This window comes from Tachysurus vachellii, chromosome 21 (assembly GCF_030014155.1).
Source record: "Tachysurus vachellii isolate PV-2020 chromosome 21, HZAU_Pvac_v1, whole genome shotgun sequence".
Classification (NCBI taxonomy): domain Eukaryota; kingdom Metazoa; phylum Chordata; class Actinopteri; order Siluriformes; family Bagridae; genus Tachysurus; species Tachysurus vachellii.
In genome coordinates, this window is record NC_083480.1 from 18,554,582 (window position 1) to 18,573,680 (window position 19,099).

General features: G+C 41.1%; 1 protein-coding gene across 4 annotated transcripts; it reads right to left on the minus strand.

Moving 5' to 3' along the window:
• Nucleotides 1–417: 417 nt before the first annotated feature.
• LOC132837663 (NACHT, LRR and PYD domains-containing protein 12-like) lies at nucleotides 418–18,960 on the minus strand. 4 transcript variants are annotated; one of them, XM_060857465.1, is made up of 12 exons: nucleotides 18,838–18,960; nucleotides 18,049–18,182; nucleotides 15,659–15,715; nucleotides 13,784–15,511; nucleotides 13,361–13,534; nucleotides 12,986–13,159; nucleotides 11,257–11,430; nucleotides 10,655–10,828; nucleotides 6,312–6,485; nucleotides 5,865–6,038; nucleotides 3,962–4,135; nucleotides 418–2,142 (listed from the first exon to the last, which is right to left on the minus strand). In XM_060857465.1, the coding sequence occupies exons 2-12, from the start codon at nucleotides 18,099–18,101 to the stop codon at nucleotides 1,965–1,967; spliced, it is 3,234 nt and encodes a 1,077-aa protein (XP_060713448.1). In that variant the 5' UTR covers nucleotides 18,102–18,182; nucleotides 18,838–18,960; the 3' UTR covers nucleotides 418–1,964. The 4 variants fall into 4 exon arrangements, with proteins under 4 accessions (XP_060713448.1, XP_060713447.1, XP_060713450.1 ...); XM_060857464.1 differs by having other exon boundaries at nucleotides 18,811–18,939; XM_060857466.1 differs by lacking the exon at nucleotides 418–2,142 and having other exon boundaries at nucleotides 3,958–4,135; nucleotides 18,811–18,939.
• Between the last annotated feature and the right edge of the window lie 139 nt (nucleotides 18,961–19,099).

A 19,099-nucleotide genomic window follows, 5' to 3' on the forward strand; every position in this document is an offset into this window, starting at 1 on the left:
CAGCATGAGTTCATTTACGTAGATGAGGCTGGGATCAACCTGACGAGAACACAAAGGAGGGGAAGAAACATCATTGGCCACAGGGTTATAGTCAATGTCAGGCCCAGGGCAACATGGGGGTAATATAACACACTGTGCAGCCATTACACAGAATGGGGTCCTCCACCGCCATGCCCATATGGGCCCTTACAACACAGCACTCATACTTACATTCTTGGACCAATTGCACAACATAACAGCAGCAAATCAAATCCATCATATGCAATACATTGTTGTCTGGGACAATGTGTCTTTCCACCGCTCTTCTCTGGTACAGAACTGGTTTCAGCAACATCCACATTTCACCGTCCTATAACTTCCACCATACTCTCCATTCCTCAACCCTATAGAAGAGTTTTTCTCGGCATGGCGGTGGAAGGTATATGATCTCCGTCTCCAGGCTGATCCACCCAAGCCATGGAGGAGGCCTGTGACCAGATGGAGGTAGCAGCAATGCAAGGATGGATTCGTCATTCAAGACATCTCTTTCCAAGGTGTCTTGCTAATGACAATGTTGCCTGCGACGTTGATAATTCTCTGGCCAGATCCAGCTAGGTGAAGAGACAATGTCTAGGTTTTTTTTTATTTATTTTTTTTTTTCCAGTAAACTTGCAGTACAATACGTAAAGTGACATTCTATTACAGTATTATGAATCTCCATGTCAAAATTTTGGGCGTGTTGACAAATGAGTTTCTTCAGTCTGTAACATTGGTCTTGTGTAGTGTTTGAATTTACATTATATTTGTACTTTTATTGATGGTAGCCTACTCTAAAGCATAGGGAAGTAGAAGTGCTAAAAGTGTTAGGTTTATCACAGCAGAGTGTAACTTGTGCAAACAGAGTATAGTAATGTGAAACGTGTGTTTCATATGGTAACAGTGTGGTTTTTAAAGAGTGTTTAATTATGCAGGGGATCTGTAGTGTTGTGCTAATTGTGTGTGGTTGTGCTAATTGTGTGTAGTGTTTTGAAAACATGGGCCCTGTTTTTTGAAAATTGTGCTTAAGCAATCCAAAAAAACTGTAATAGGCCATGTGATTGATCAAACAATGTCACGCAAATTACTATCTCAAATTTGATTGCACTTTTATTTTTCTTTTAGATTTTCAACAGCAATCAGGTAAACTTGTGTTCTCTTCTCTTCAAGTTTGATGTCAGCAAGAGCAAATAACAGTAAAATTGATGTGATTGTCTCTATCTGACTAGCTACATTAGCTGTGCAATGCTAATAAATTGAATTGCTAATATTCAACTCAAACTTCTATGTAAAATATTTCATTTAATAAAGATTTGTTTATACCTCATTCAATTCTGTATTGTTTTACACTTTGACCGAGAAATGGAGCAAACTTTTTTTAAAAGGAGGGAGGTTTGTAGTGGGAGCAGTGGGGTGTCAAGTGTGAATGTGTGGCAAATGGTTTACATGGCTCACGGGTCAGGTAGGAGGGCCCCTTAGCAGAATTTTGCTTAGGGCCCCAGGGAGGTCAGGATCGGCTCTGAGTACAATTCCATGTATATGTCTTCGCTGTACATGCAGCACATATCCATATATAAACTACAGTGAACTAATCACAAAAGAAATAGATTTTTCTTTGGTACAGTTTACAACTTGAGAGTTTAAAGACTTAAACTAAAATAACAATAGGAAGAACTTGGAGTAAATAACTGAGATGTGATATCACTCTGGGATTGTGTGTTATAGCAACAACAACAATAATAATAGTTCTATCTTCAGTAAAACCACTTCCTTAAACACACATGAAGAATCACACCAAGGACAGAACATTCTGGCAAAATGACCAAATCTGTTCCTGTTTTTTACTCAGTAGCTCTTTATGGGAACCAAATGAAACAATGCTAACAGGTCGAACTATTTGTATATCCTATATACCATATATATATCTCAACTATTTGTTTATCCACATCTCAGCTCCAATCCTGGAGTTTATGATGATGATGATCTTTAATTCTGAAGAGTAGCTCCTTTCCTGAGTCTCCTAGATTGTTCCAATACAGATCCAGTTCTCTCAGGTGTGAGGGGTTTGATCTCAGCGCTGACCTCAGAGCAGCACAGCCTTCATCTGAGATTTCACAATCACACAACCTGCAGAGACACAATGATATGTTTTTCACAATCAGGAATGTTTTTCTCTCATTTCTTATAACACACTGAGCACACAGTTCTGTCTCAGAAGAGATCTAGGTCATCAGTGCCGATCCAGAGGCAAGGCCAGAGAGCAGACACACATTTTTACACATTCTAGTTGTAGAGCTACAAATCTGTGCTACGTCACTGTGCAGCCTGTGTGGCAGCTCACAGAGGTTTGCTTCACCATTTAAAGGTGGGGTCTCCGATTTTTTAGAAACACTTCAGAAAACTGAGTCGGGACGACAAACAAAAATACAAAACAAACGTGTAGCCAATGAGCAGAAAGGGGCGTGTCTTGTCAATATGGGCGGAGAGAGTGTTCAGTGCGCATGTGACATTAGCAGAAAGCGGTTTTATCATTGACATGGAGGATAAAAACAAAGAAAGAGAAGAAAGGCTTACGATAAGGTAAGAAGTAGGACCCGTGTTAATATAGGATCAGCTTTCCAGCGCTGGAGAGAACTGAAGGAGCAGGAAGTTGGCACATATTCACAGATTGGAGTTTCCAGAGTCAATAACTCCTGAGCTAAACGCTGTTACTACACAAATAACACTTCTTTTCTATCGTAGTAATGTAGAGATGCAGCTACAACCGCGTTTTGTGTAGTAACAGCGTTTAGCTCAGGAGTTATTGACTCGGGAAACTCCAATCTGTGAATATGTGACCAACTTTACTTAAGACGCCGAGGCGCTTTTTTCCTTCTCGATAGGTGAGTAACGTTGGTTTTGTTTTGTTACACAGAACTAATATATGCCTTTGTCCTTTACATGATTATGCTTGTGTGTCATTTTTGCTTGTTTGTTTATCTACAATCATATTGTTCTTCACTTCAGCTATGATAAAGACACATTTCTTTCCATTAGTTGCCTGGGTTACGTATGTATGTGTGGGCGGAGATATCAATACAAGGGGTGGGATCCATTTGGGTTAGGGGTGTGTTTGTTTTGGTGATTTCAAATGTCAACATTGGCTTTCAAACAACGGAGACCCCACCTTTAATCTCACATGAAGCAAACATGTCATTACACAGTCTGTTACAGAATTATGTAGCTTTGTAGAAGCCAACATTCTGTTTTCCAATTTAAACTTAGACAAAAATGTATAAATAGTAACTCCTCCTAGGGCTTTTGAGCCACATGCACCAAATTCAATTGTAGACGCTGGTCTGAAGTTTTTTGCTGTTACTTTTAGAAGTGATCCGAGTACCGGTACTTCCGGTACTGGGTCTCAAAGTGGCCTTTTTTCCCATAGACTCCCATTATAAACTTTGGAGGTTTATAACTCAGCCAGCTCCTTTAGGGTGAGACTCTGAACAAGCTTTTAAATTGGTGTACCAACTGGCCTTCTGGTTGTCCCGCAGCCCCACCCCCAAAATGTGCAAAATCAAAAAACTTTTTACAACATGGACTTGTGACATATCAAAACACTCAGAACAATGAGGAGAACTTCCTCAAGAGTATTCAGATGACATCACATGCTCGTCTCCACTTACCTCCAAATGTTTTGGCACCCTAGCTTTCTGTCTACTTGCTTCCAAAAGTAACACTGACCCTTATGTCCACTCGCCTCCAAAAAGCACCGGCCTTTGCGAATACTTGCATCGTCAAAGCCAACATCAAAGTTTGTCGCAACGAACTTTACAAATCTAGTTCATATTGAGATCCTCTTTTACAGTATGAGAAGCAATAAACATTAAAAACCCCTGGAATGGTACAGTATAAAACTGGCTTTATTCAGAAACACATCATGTGACTCTCAGAGAGATGAACTTACCTCAGTGTCTCCAGGTTACAGTGAGGATTCTCCAGTACAGCAGAGAGATTCTTCACTCCTGAGTCTCTGAGTTTATTCCAAGACAGATCCAGTTCTCTCAGGTGTGAGGGGTTTGATCTCAGAGCTGAACTCAGAGCAGCACAGCCTTCATCTGAGATTTCACAACCACACAACCTGCAGAGACACAATGACACACTCTTCACTCTCTCAGTTCAGGACACAGTATAGCAGGAACGTAAAATAATTTTATTTGAGGGTCTTTATGTCCAAATAAACTGAATAGTTTTGGAAGTACAGACTGTCTACTAAATTTGAAATTATGGCTGTGGGGAATTGGGACCTTTCAGTCACGAGAGCATTAGTAAGCTCAGGCAGTGATGTTGGAAGGGAAGGCCTGGGTACAGCCAGCTCTGCAGGTCCCAAAGGGGTTCAATGAGTTTGAAGTGGGACTTTGTTCAACCATTTTTTCTTCCACTTCAGCTTTAACAAACTACGTCTTCTGAAACTCACACAGTTGTGCCAAAGTGTCCATCCAGTTACCCAGCACAAATTGTACACTCCTGGCCTGGTGGCAAGGTCCCTATAAAGTCACCAATTTACCATTTTCTTTCTTTCATACTAAAATTTCAGTACTTAAAGAAGAGGTAGGTCTTTAGTTGTTGGTCTTTAGTTGTTGTTTGAAGACAGCCAGTGACTCACTGAAATTTTCAGACATCTAGGGGCCTTTTTAGACCTGGTCACTTCATGCGTTTTCTGTGATCCGATAGCTACCCGATGGTAAAATGACCAGGTCTAAATGCCCTCCGAAACGTTTTGGAGACGGATATAAATCCTATGGTACAAACCCCTTCAGGAGGTGGTCTGGGACGCATTTCAGATGAAACTGGACAGGTGTACAGTAAATGAATGAGGTTGTTCAAGCCACATATATCAGTGCTATACTCCTCCCAAATGGAAGTACATCACTCGCAGGTTATCTTTCACCCAGGCGTCTCGTCGGGTCTTAAAATGCGCTGCTGCCGCGGGCGAAAACGCAGCAAACAGTAAACGCTGTTTTTTGTAGCATAACCGTCGTAACCATTTTTTTCCTCTTCTTTTTGATCACGTTCTGAAAACCGCATACACCAAAGTGTGTTCCGTTTCAATTACCCCGGAAATTAGGTAAAATATATTAGCATTTTAGGCGGGAGTAGAAAGATCGGATCGATATCCGATTCGCCAAGACGCATTTATGTGGCCTAATGTAAATGGAACAATTTTAACAAATCAGATAGCTATCGGATCAGAGACAACACACGAAGTGACCAGGTGTAAAAAGGGAAGCTCATTCCATGACCTAGGTGCCAGAACAGAATATTTGATGCATAATGTCCTTGTACACTGACAGGTGGTGGGAGCATATGTGTAGTGCTTGAAGATTGGAAGGAGCATGTTACAGTGCAGGGTGCAACAGTGCTTTGAGATAAGTGGCTACTGGCCTGTTTTAGGCTTTGTAGGAAAGCATCAGTGTTTTAAATGTAATGCAGGCAGCTACTGGAAACCAGTGAAGGGAGCAAAGTAATATGGTGGGTTTGGTCGTTATGCAGCTGTTATCTGGATTAGTTACAGAGGTTGATTTGTGCTCAGTGGCAAACCTGTCAGGAGCATGTTGCAGTAGTCCTGTTTTGAAATGACAAGGGACTAACAAGCACCTGATTAGTCTGCATTGGTAGAAATGGACGAATCCATGTGAATTCCCTCCATTTTCCCTGATATGACTGACCTGATATGGTAGGATGCAAACACACAAATTCCAAGACTCTTGAATCAAGACTCTGAGGGATCCAGATCATGAGGAGTGTAACTCTGAAGAACGTGTCTTACTGAGGATCAGGTCATGTGACTCTCAGAGAGATGATCTTACCTCAGTGTCTCCAGTTTACAGTGAGGATTCTCCAGTACAGCAGAGAGACTCTTCACTCCTGAGTCTCTGAGTTCATTCCAGGACAGATCCAGTTCTCTCAGGTGTGAGGGGTGTGATCTCAGAGCTGAACTCAGAGCAGCACAGCCTTCATCTGAGATTTCACAATAACACAACCTGCAGAGACACAATGACACACTCTTCACTCTCTCAGTTCAGGACACAGAGATCAGTTCAGAAGGTACTTTTTCATTACAGAGTCACTGCAGTCTTTATGAAATACAGAATCATGGTAATGAACTAATATAAGGACACAAGTTAATGGAAAAATGCTACAGAGATTCTGTACATTTTCCAATAAAATAATCTCTGTAGAATTTGATGCTGAACCTAGTCTCAATGTGTCTTTCTGGGGATAAGGTCATGTGACTCTCAGAGAGATGATCTTACCTCAGTGTCTCCAGTTTACAGTGAGGATTCTCCAGTACAGCAGAGAGACTCTTCACTCCTGAGTCTCTGAGATAATTCCTAGACAGATTCAATTCTCTCAGGTGTGAGGGGTTTGATCTCAGAGCTGAACTCAGAGCAGCACAGCCTTCATCTGAGACACCACAACTACACAAACTGCAGATAGACAATGACACATGAATTATTTTTATCAAAGATCAATGTCAATATCAATGTAAAGTTTGACCAATATGAAACACAACATCTTAGGCATTTTCTTTAGGTCAAAAACACATCAAACCATCAAACCTCCCCGTTTTCTCGAGATTCTAGAATATCGTCGCTGTTGGGCGGAAACCTCGTATGTCCAAATTTGGTCAATTTCATATTTTTTCACATATCGATGCTATTGGTCAGTCCCCACGTGGGTCTGTTATTTTTACAAGTTATTAACCAATCTAAAGTCTTGAAAATAGCTTGAGTGCAAATCTCATAACTCCATTGGACACTTCAACTGTCCACCTCTTCCTCACTCCGCGGGAGAGCTTCACGGCATATTTCTCCTCAAGAAGAGTCGCAACGAATCAACACGTCTTTTGAGGTAAATGTCTTCAAAACACTGGGCTCAAAGAAAAAAAAATCTTGACCCCCGCTAGTTCTGGTGCTCGTCTGAGTACAGGAATTTAGTGCAAGACAATCCACTAAACCCTGTGCACTGCAGATAAGGTACGGCATTTTTTTAATTTCCATAACAGTTTTGGAGATACGAGGATTCCGCCTGACAGCGACGATATGTTGTATCACAGCAGTTATGTTCAGACCTACTTAGGAATTACATTAATTAAATATATCAGTCAGGATTTAGTTCTCATCATAGCACAGAGACAGCACTGGTCAATTAAAGTGGTAAATGACCTGTTACTGGCCTCTGATCTGGGTTGTCTTTCCCTGCATGTGTTACTTGATCTTAATGAAGCTTTTGTCACCAATGGTGACAAATTGTGACAAGGCAGAAGTACTTGTTCTAGGATCAGAGGCTGCACCTTAGGGTTGTGGGTTCTGTCAAAAACGTCTGGGACAATTCCCTGACAGACCACCAGAGGGGGTGCTCGCAGAGATTTTGTTCATTTGACTTCATGTATTTTTTCCACCTGTTTTTCATTATTTCTAATACGCTACCCTTTTTATACCTGCCCTTGTGTATCTGTCTTTATTTATCATTGTTGCATGTATTACTGTTTATTTTGTATTATGCTTAAGTTATGTCATGTTAAGTGTTCTATGTTAAATTAAAGCAAGGAATTTGGTCCTGCATTTGGGTCTGATTTGCAGTGATTTCATGAAAAGTGACAGGAGTCATCTGATGATAAATATGTCTGCCATAGGGTTAAGGTCAGTGGAAAAATGGGAAGTGATGGCAAGACCATAATTTATTTGGTGCACCAAACCTAAAACCCACATGGAGTGGGCATCATCATGTCCAGAGTACACAATGGCAGCACTTATCAGATTGAAGCCCATCTCCTAAAATCCTTGGACGAAGCTCAATGTCAAACTCATCTTCCACGTCAACAATTTCGATATCAAGATTAATAGCCAACAGCGTAGATTTCAAAAACCTGATTGGTTGAACCAATGATCGGTGGGACCAACAACCAACAGTGACCAGCAGATCTCCTGTACAGTCAATGGACTGTTGATTAAAAACACTTACTTTGCCACTGTGCTTGTGGTTGATTACCTGATGGAGAAATGATCAATGAGATTCACTACCTCTGCATTAGCAAACTGTGGCGATTGTCATGGCTGGATGTGCAAAGGAGCTTGTTTGTCAATGTTTTCCGGAATCTCTACCTCAATTCCAGCTGTTGTATACTGACAGAAGAGGGTAACTTCTGCCCTGACTGCACCTACATCTCAGAGTCAGGATTCCCACACTCCTTCATTGTCACATTTCTCAACTGTAGCAGCAGAAGAGATTTTACAACTCATCCAGTCTTGCAATCCTACCACCAGCCCAGTGGATCCAGTCCCTTCAACTATGCTCCAGACCATCTCGCAAGACCTTCTGCCCTTCATTACCAATATCATCAATGGATCCCTAACATCTGGTCATGTACCAACTTCTTCAAGAGCGCAAGGGTTATTCCTATCCTAAAGAAACCTGCTCTGGATCCATCAGACATCAGTAACTACAGACCGGTATCACTTCTCTCGTTTGTTTCAAAAATTCTTGAACACATTGTCTATAATCAACTGTCTGTCTATCTCTCACAGAACAACCTCCAAGATCCCAACAGTCTGGCTTTAAAGCAGCTCATTCCACAGAGACAGCCCTTTTGGATGTCTCTGAGAAACTACATAATGCTAGATCAGCCAAACTGTCATCCGTCCTTATCCTCCTCAACCTTTCAACAGAGTTTGATACGGTCAAACACAAGACTCTCCTGTCCACCCTCAGGAGTCTTGGAATTCACGGCTCTGCATGGGAACAGTTTGTTTCCTACCTGGAAGGTCACTCATATCAGGTAACATAGAGAAGAGTAACATCTGCTCCATGCAGACTCTCCACTGGTGTCCCACAGGGCTCAATACTTGGCCTGCTCCTTTTCTCCCTTTATTCTCACTTTCTTGGTGAAGTTATTTCCTCACACATTTTCCTTCTCTTTCCCACCCTCAGATACACAGCTTCTGTCTGGATCTCAGCATGTCTGGCAGACATTTAATCGTGGAAGCTCAATCCTAGCAAAACTGAACTGCTGTTCATCCCAAGTGATTCATCCCAAGGTTATGATCTTGCAATATCCCTGCATAACTATCTGATCTCCCCTTCAGTCACAGCTCACAACCTTGGGTTAACCATGGATAATCGTATGACTCGCTCATGTTGGTTCTTTCTCTACAGCATTAGAAGGATTCAGCCATTTTTAACTCAAAGCCCTCATGACTCCTTGCACTGCACCTCACACCCTCAGATCTACAGCACTGCTTCATTGGTCCCACCATCTCTCAGGGTAAGAGGTAAGTTTACTACAAGACTCCTCTCTGTTCTGGCACCGAGATGGTGGAATGAACTTCCCCTAGGGGTCTGGACAGCTGAGTCACTGGCTCTTGTTTATACAACGGTTAAAGACCTACTTCTTCATGAACTACTTGAACTAGCACGTTCTCCTCTGTAGATGTGTATTTATAAAAAAAAAAAAAAAAAAAAACACTTGAACAGTGTTTTAGGCTCATGGTATCTTAAGTGAACCAGAGTTAATGTATTCAATGATAGAGACTTAAAAGCACTTTTGTACGTCGATCTGGTTGAGAGTCTGTTAAATGCTGTAAATGTAAATGTAAATGCAACATGGACGACTTCTCCATTAACACCGGCATAAGACAGGGGGTCTACCCTCTCCCCCCGATGACCCTTGATCTTGCCAACAATATCAAACTCTTTTGGGCCATAAAGAAATCTATGCAGGACATAAGGTCTGGAATGTGAAGCTGCCAAGGTCAGACTACAGATAAGTGGAAACAGAATAAAAGTAATGAGAATTCAACACCCCATAGCAAATTACCCTCTGAGGGTGAGGGAGTTTTACAGGCTAACGTTTTGGTTTTTTTGTTGGTGTTTGTGATGAATCTTGAGAGTTTCATATCGGTATCGTATTACCAATGAAAAGATTCACCACTGAACTTTAAAAAAAATTTATTGTAACTGAGCCTTAGCTACAATTTGCGGGTCATATACTAGAAGAACAGAATTCATGGTTCCCAAAATCTGCCATCACGAAGACAGAATCAAGGCCATCCTCAATCAACATGGCAATTGACATTCATAGCATGGGATGAGACCTAAGCTGCAGCAACAAACCAAACTCTCAGGAGGAAAACTGCCTCTAAATATACCTAATGGTGCAGTATGAACTAAGCTTTAATTGCCTGTCAATGGTAAAATGAATATCCTTTCAGAAATTCTAATACTATTTAATATTTACTTATTAATTAATTTAATAAGACTGTATTTAGCAATTTGTTCAATGCACCACCATAATTAGAACTTCAGGTAATCGCTCTTAATTTGTGTGCTACCAGCTTAAAGCAGGGGTGCGTCTACCACTAATATGGGTCGTCAAGCCCCAGACACACTGTCTGACCAACCGTATGGCTCCAGTTTGGCTCCACTTTTGACCTACTGTGGAAACATCATAAAAGCAACTACAATGCTTCAAAAATCTCACAATTGGAGTCAGTGACTATGTGTTTGTCCACTCATATAGTCTCTGTTGTGTGCAGTTGTGTAGATATTTTCTCCTACTGAGGATCAGGTCATGTGACTCTCAGAGAGATGATCTTACCTCAGTGTCTCCAGTTTACAGTGAGGATTCTCCAGTACAGCAGAGAGACTCTTCACTCCTGAGTCTTCGAGTTTATTCTCAGACAGATCCAGTTCTCTCAGGTGTGAGGATGTTGACGTCAGAGCTAAATTCAGAGCAGCACAGCCTTCATCTGAGATTTCACAACTACACAACCTGCAGAGACACAATGACACACTCATCACTCTCTCAGTTGAAGTCATCACAATTCATCCCAAAGGTGTCCAAACCTGAACACCTCTGTAAAATATGGAGTCATCACCAGTCTGATGCCTTCCAATGTAACTATACCCAACACTGCTCTCTGGGTAAAATGATGGGATTAGTGAAGTGCACATACTGTATGCTACACAACTGATGTGATAGTAAGCATCCAAACAGTTGCCCCTCGTAACTGTGTGGGTCTCAATATTACACCTCCATCTTCTTGACCACCTTTGGATTCAGCATTCACTTCCTTCCCCCACGCCTTGGCCATTGTCCAACACATTAACACAAGACGTGATAGTTGATGCTGAAACTAAACCCTCTGGTTCAGTCTCACTATTAGAGAATGAGACTTACTCTCAGAGAGATGATCTTACCTCAGTGTCCACAGTTTACAGTGAGGATTCTCCAGTACAGCAGAGAGACTCTTCACTCCTGAGTCTCTGAGATAATTGCTAGACAGATCCAGTTCTCTCAGGTGTGAGGGGTTTGATCTGAGAGCTGAACTCAGAGCAGCACAGCCTTCATCTGAGACACCACAACTACACAACCTGCAGAGACAGAATGACACACTCTTCAGGTCACACAGATCATAATTTGATGTGTTTGTAAGGGTTTGTGTGTGTTGACATTCAAAACATGCCTACAGTACTGAGCAGGTTGCAGCTTAGATATTCTACATGACTGGGTGTGGAATGATGAAGTTCCTGCGATGAAGAATGGAACACACTCCTCTTTGTTACTCAAACTCCAGCCTGTGTCTATAACTTCTGAATACTGATATATTACTCAGCAATTTTATTAATCCTCACTACATAGGCTTTACATTTTTTTTTGCAAAGCAGAGAGGGGAATCATGGGTAAGATGTTCTAGCATAGACTGTGTGTAATTTGTACCATCAGTGCTGTATGTCAGGTCAATGCTGATTGGCTGAGAGGTGTGTTACTGGGTAACGGTTTGTTAAATTAATACTGATAAATTTGAGTAATACTGTTCAAAATACATATAAGGATCAACTAAAAACTACAACTAAAACATAATGCAGTGACTTGTATAACTGTGGATTTAAACATTAGTTAAAATGAAGTCGATTGCACGTCACTCATATTGCTGAATAAAGACGATTCAGAAAGTTTCCGGTGAGTAATTCAATAAATCCTGCTGTGATTCATACAACTGTGACTCTTACAGGACACACACATCGTCACATAACATGCATGTATGTAGTACACACAAAGACATGCCCACTAAAGTATAAAGCAGCCTTAAAGGTGGGGTCTCCGATGTTTGAGAAACGGGACGACAAACTAAACAAAAATCAAAACAAACGTGTAGCCAATGAGCAGAAAGGGGCGTGTCTTGTCGATATGAGCGGAGAGAGTGTTCAGTGCGCATGTGTGACATTAGCAGAAAGCGGTTTTAACATTGACATGGAGGATAAAAACAAAGAAAGAAAGAGAAGAAAGGCTTACGATAAGGTAAGAAGTAGGACGTGTTAATATAGGATCAGCTTTCCAGCGCTGGAGAGAACTGAAGGAGCAGGAAGTTGGTCACATATTCACAGATTGGAGTTTCCTGAGTCAATAACTCCTGAGCTAAACGCTGTTACTACACAAATAACACCTCTTTTCTATCGTAGTAATGTAGAGACGCAGCTACAACCGTGTTTTGTGTAGTAACAGTGTTTAGCTCAGGAGTTATTGACTCAGGAAACTCCAATCTGTGAATATGTGACCAACTTTACTTAAGACGCCGAGGCGCTTTTTTCCTTCTCGATAGGTGAGTAACGTTGGTTTTGCTTTGTTACACAGAACTAATATATGCCTTTGTCCTTTACATGATTATGCTTGTGTGTCATTTTTACTTGTTTGTTTATCTACAATCGTATTGTTCTTCCCTTCAGCTATGATAAAGACACGTTTCTTTCCGTTAGTTGCCTGGGTTACGTATGTATGTGTGGGTGGAGCTATCAATACAGGGGTGGGACCCGTTTGGGTTAGGGGCGTGTTTGTTTTGGTGATTTTATATGTCAACATTGGCTTTCAAACAACAGAGACCCCTCCTTTATGGATCAGGTCATGTGACTCTCAGAGAGATGATCTTACCTCAGTGTCTCCAGTTTACAGTGAGGATTCTCCAGTACAGCAGAGAGACTCTTCACTCCTGAGTCTCTGAGATAATTCCTAGACAGATCCAGTTCTCTCAGGTGTGAGGGGTTTGATCTCAGAGCTGAACTCAGAGCAGCACATCCTTTATCTGTGAAACGACAACTACACATCCTGCAGAGACACAATGACACACTCATCACTCTCTCAGTTCAGGACACACAGATCAGACCTTTAACCGTCACTGAAGCATAAATTGAATTGAAAAAGTTTTCATTTTTACTGTTTAAATACAGAATCACACCGCTGCGGGACACCTGGTACAGTAATGTTATGAGATTTTATGTAGAAGGACTCTCAGAGAGATGATCTTACCTCAGTGTCTCCAGTTTACAGTGAGGATACTCCAGTCCAGCAGAGAGACTCTTCACTCCTGAGTCTTTGAATCTATTCCCAGACAGATCCAGTTCTCTCAGGTGTGAGGAATCAGACAGGAGCACAGAGGCTAAAGCTGTAGAGCCTTTCTCTTTCACGTCACAATTATTAAGACTGAAAGCAAATCCAAAACACAGCAGAAGAAGCGGTGTACGTGATCAAACACGGTATTAAATCCTCCAAAATAAATATTAACTCTAACAAATCTCAGTAGCTCATACTACACGAGGCATTGTGTAATGTCTGTACACTAAATGTAGTAAAAGCCATTTACATAAGAACACACAACACATCAGTGTCTGATTTCTGTTCTGTCATCTTCTCTGCTGCTAACATTAACAGTGTAACAGTTACATTACTTACTCTGCTTTTCTGGATGCTGAAACCACAGGCAGGAGCTTCAGAAGAACCTCCTCAGGTGTACAATATTTGTTAATATATTTATTCAGGACAAACACATCCTGTTCCTGCACTGATGTCAGTAACACAAACACCACAGCTGACCACTGAGAAGGAGAAAGTTCAATATGCTGTAAATTTCCAGACTGTAGGTAGTGTTGGATTTCCTCAACTAGAGAATGATCTTCCAGTTCATTTAGACAGTGGAACAGATTGATGGATTTCTCTGTGGGGGGTTTCTCTCTGATCTTCTCCTTGATGTAATGAACTGTTTCCTGATTACTGTGGGAGATACTTTTTGTCTTTGTCACTATATTTTGAGTTTGTAAGAGGATCTGATTGGACTCCAGTGAGAGACCCAGAAGAAAGCGAAGGAAAAGATCCAGACGTCCATTTTCACTCTGTAAAGCCTGATCTACTGCACTCTTGTGAACATCTCTCAGTCTCAATATTGTTGTTGTCTTTTTAAAAACGTTTTTCTTCTCATTCATGAATGTCAGGTGCACATACAGAGCTGCGAGGTGCTCCTGAATGCTCAGATGAACAAAGCAGTACACTTTACTCTGGTGAAGCCCAAACTCCTCTCTGAAGATCCGTGTACACACACCTGAATACACTGATGCTTCTGTTACGTCGATGCCACACTCCATCAGGTCTTCCTCATAGAAGATCAGGTTGCCTTTCATCAGCTGCTGAAAAGCCAGATTACCCAGTTTCAGGACCATTTCGTTATCTGTCTCTCTGCTCTCTGTGTACTTTTTCTTGATGATGTTTGTCTGAATGATGAGGAAGTGTGTGTACATTTGAGTCAGAGTCTTGGGGATCTCTCCACTCTCTGCTTTACCCAACAGTCTCTCTAGAACAGTGGCTGAAATCCAGCAGAAGACCGGGATGTGGCACATGATGTAGAGGCTTCTTAATGACTTCAGGTGTGTGATGATTCTGTTGCTCAGGCTCTGATCTCTGATCCTCTTCCTGAAATATTCCTCCTTCTGTGGGTCATTGAACCCTCGTACCTCTGTGACTCGATCCACACACTCAGAGGGGATTTGATCAGCTGCTGCAGGTCTGGAGGTGATCCAGATGAGAGCAGAGGGAAGTAGATTCCCTTTGATCAGGTTTATCAGCAGCACATCCACTGATGCTGGTTCAGTTACATCACACACTCTCACTGTGTTCTGGAAATCCAGAGGGAAACGACACTCATCCAAACCATCAAAAATAAACAGAACTTTGTGCAGGCTGGAAATGTTTGTTTCTTTTATCTCCTCAATATAGAAATGAAGAAGCTCCATCAGACTCAGTGTTTGATCCTTCATCAGATTGAGCTCTCTGAAAGGAAGTGGAAATATGAGATGAACATCCTGATTTGTTTTCCCTTCAGCCCAGTCTAGAATGAATTTCTGCACACAGACTGTTTTTCCAATGCCAGCGACTCCCTTTGTCAGAACGCTTCTGATGGGTTTGTCTTCTTCGGGTAAAGGCTTAAAGATGTCACTACATTTGATTGGTGTTTCTTCTCCACTGTTTCCTTCTGTGATGTAGATCTCTGTGTACATCTCATTGAGAAGTGTTGGGTTTCCCTGGTCTGTTATCTGGTCTGTTATAACCTCGCTCATGTGCTGAAATTTCTTTATCAGATTTGTTCTGCATCTGTCCTGAAGATGAGGTTCAGTAGTTACATCATTACGTCTGTAAAATGGTAACAGACACGGTGGTGAGACATGAAGCACAATGTCTGTAATACTGACTCCACTGTATGTGTTGGTGAAATGTTTATAAAGCAGTATAATGATGATCATATCACTGTCACAGTCTCACTTCTGAGCCTGATCTTACCCTCCGTCTGTGATTATGATCTTCTGCTCTGTTTTGTTTCTCCCTCGCTGAAGGTCACTGTGAAGACAAAGACACCGTTATTCACATCACTCAATATTACAGCTTTCAGCATCAAATCTCACTGAAAGGAAACGACTATACGCCAGTTTGTTAATGATAAACTATTTTAGACTTTATTTATAAAGTGTTAGTCTCGAGCACTTGATCTTCAGACATTAACAGGAGCCACAATGCATTTGAAGAAATCTAAAATGACAGATGTTAGAGTTCGTCTTATTTTATTCCGTTCAATTTATTTGTATAAAGGTTTTAACAATTCACATCGTCTCAAAGCAGCTTTACAGAAGTATAGAAGCAGAAACATTCACTCACTCATCTTCTACCGCTTATCCGAACTACCTCGGGTCACGGGGAGCCTGTGCCTATCTCATGCGTCATCAGGCATCAAGGCAGGATACACCCTGGACGGAGTGCCAACCCATCGCAGGGCACACACACACACTCTCATTCACTCACACAATCACACACTACGGACAATTTTCCAGAGATGCCAATCAACCTACTATGCATGTCTTTGGACCGGGGGAGGAAACCGGAGTACCCGGAGGAAACCCCCGAGGCACGGGGAGAACATGCAAACTCCACACACACAAGGCGGAGGCGGGAATCGAACCCCCAACCCTGGAGGTGTGAGGTGAACGTGCTAACCACTAAGCTACCGTGCCCCATAAATAAATCAATGCATTTAAATTTTAAAATGAAGTTACTATATATCTCTAACATCTATCTATATGTGGTAAGAGGAAAAAAAACCCTGAGATGATATGAGGAAGAAACCTTGAGAGGAACCGGACTCAGAAGTGAACCTCATCCTCATTTAGTTCACACTGGACAGGAAATGATGTCAATGTAATGTTCTTATACACCAGTTTGTAGATTGTAGAGCTCCTGAGGAACTAATGGTTCAGCACAAACTCTAAGTTCACCATGGAGTGGAATGAAATGGATCATTTATCCATTATAAGTCAATTATTTCAATAAAATATATTTTTCCACAAAAGTTTTTATTTCTGCATCACAATCTTATGGTATGAATCATGTGTGTTTTATCCTTTTACATCTCACAATACTTCACCATTCTCCTGTCAGTACTCAGTCAGGGTTGTGGACCTGCTTTTTCATTTCAGTCTGTAATTATTTTAGGTTTTGTAATGATTTGGCAACTAAGTTTAAACATTCCAGATGTCTTGAGACTTAATCCTCCTTCATGATGTGTCGCCCCCTACAGGACACTCAGTATACAGAGCAGCACCAGGTTACTAAAAGTATACAGAGATATCCGAACCCATGAGGGATTCATGATCTGATCCTTCAAACATCTGCTAATGACACGAAGAAGCTCAGTGTCTGTAGTCAAGTGTTCTTTAAGCTCCACTCACAAACTGCACTGAACTCTTCACCCAGGCTTCACTATTCTTTAACGAGGACACACTATTTAACAAGGACACACACTCTTTAAGGACACACACTCTTTTAAGACACACACTATTTTAAGACACACACTCTTTTAAGACACACACTCTTTAAGGACACACACTCTTTTAAGACACACTCTTTTAGGACACACACTCTTTAAGGACACACACTCTCTTTAAGGACACACACTCTCTTTAAGGACACACACTCTAAGGACACACACTCTTAAGACACACACTCTTAAGACACACACTCTTAAGACACACACTCTTTAAGGACACACACTCTTTAAGGACACACACTCTTTAAGGACACACACTCTTTAAGGACACACACTCTTTAAGGACACACACTCTAACAAGGACACACACTCTTTTAAGACACACACTCTTTTAAGACACACACTCTTTAAGGACACACACTCTTTAAGGACACACACTCTTTAAGGACACACTCTTTTAGGGGACACACTCTTTAACAAGGACACACACTCTAACAAGGACACACACTCTTTAACAAGGACACACTCTTTTAAGACACACACTCTTTAACAAGGACACACTCTTTAACAAGGACACACACTCTTTAAGGACACACACTCTTTAACAAGGACACACAATCTTTAAGGACACACACTCTTTAAGGACACACACTCTTTAAGGACACACACTCTTTAACAAGGACACATACTCTTTAAGGACACACACTCTTTAAGGACACACACTCTTTAACAAGGACACACACTCTTTAAGGACACACACTCTTTAAGGACACACACTCTTTAAGGACACACACTCATTAACAAGACAGGACTAGAACGTTCTTCTGGGATTTTACTGGATATTTTCTATATGATGAACATTTAGTCCTCAAATCCTCATTAAATGTATAAGATACAATAACGGGAGCTTCACCTTGTCTTTACTTGTGGAGATCCAGCAGGTTGGACAGGACTGAAGTGATCCATCTTTTACCATCAGTACAGAAATGTTATTGCTCGTAAAGACAGTTGTGTACGACCAGGTCTGATCTCCTCGACTGCACTGGACTACAGAGAAACATCAGTAAACATCAATCAATAAATATCTGTTTTTTATAAGAATCCCTTTGTAAGCTCTTGTGATTAAATCTCCACAGATACTGTAAAGTTTTTATCATGATCAGAAATTCAACACACTGAGGAAATGTGCAGTGAACTCAAACATAACAGATATTTCATTCACCATCCTGTTAAAGCTCTTTTTTTTACAGCCACACTGAAGTGGATCAGTTTTTACCTGCAATTAATTCATATTCCTGAAGAAGAAAAAAGAATAAACCTTTCATCTTTTCCTGTTATTTATAAACTCTCAGTTAAATGTACAGAGACATAAAGAATAAAATAAACCTTTAGATCTGACCTTCATCACGGTTCTGATTAAACACATTCAGTAACATCACACATCACATCTGAATAAAATACAGTTTAAATCTGTAAACGTCTGTCACTGGTCTGCTGTCTGTGAGAAAAGAGCTGATCTTTCTGATTTATTCTGTAGATTTAGTGCAAATGGAAAAGAGAAAATGGAAAATCAGTGAAGATCTACAATAAAAGTTCAGCACATAAGGAGAACTACACACAGGACACACAACACTGATACACACGTCTTTATATAATATATAATTATATTCTATACCTGAAGTGAAGATAAAGAAATCGTCACCTTTAGTAAACAATCCTTATTGTGTTGTCCGTAATCTCGCTCCTTGTGAAGCTGACGCTAAAGAAACGTGTAATTTAACATTCAGTGATTCTTTCACTTTCACATCAAACTGCTTTGTGCAGCTTCCATTGAACAGTCACGTGACCTTAAACCGACACACAACCGCAGCAGACCGGCATAAGAGTGGCCTACAAACATGGCTGCCCTGGACTCCATGTCCCACAACACACCTACATGTCAACACTCAGTCACACCTGAAACT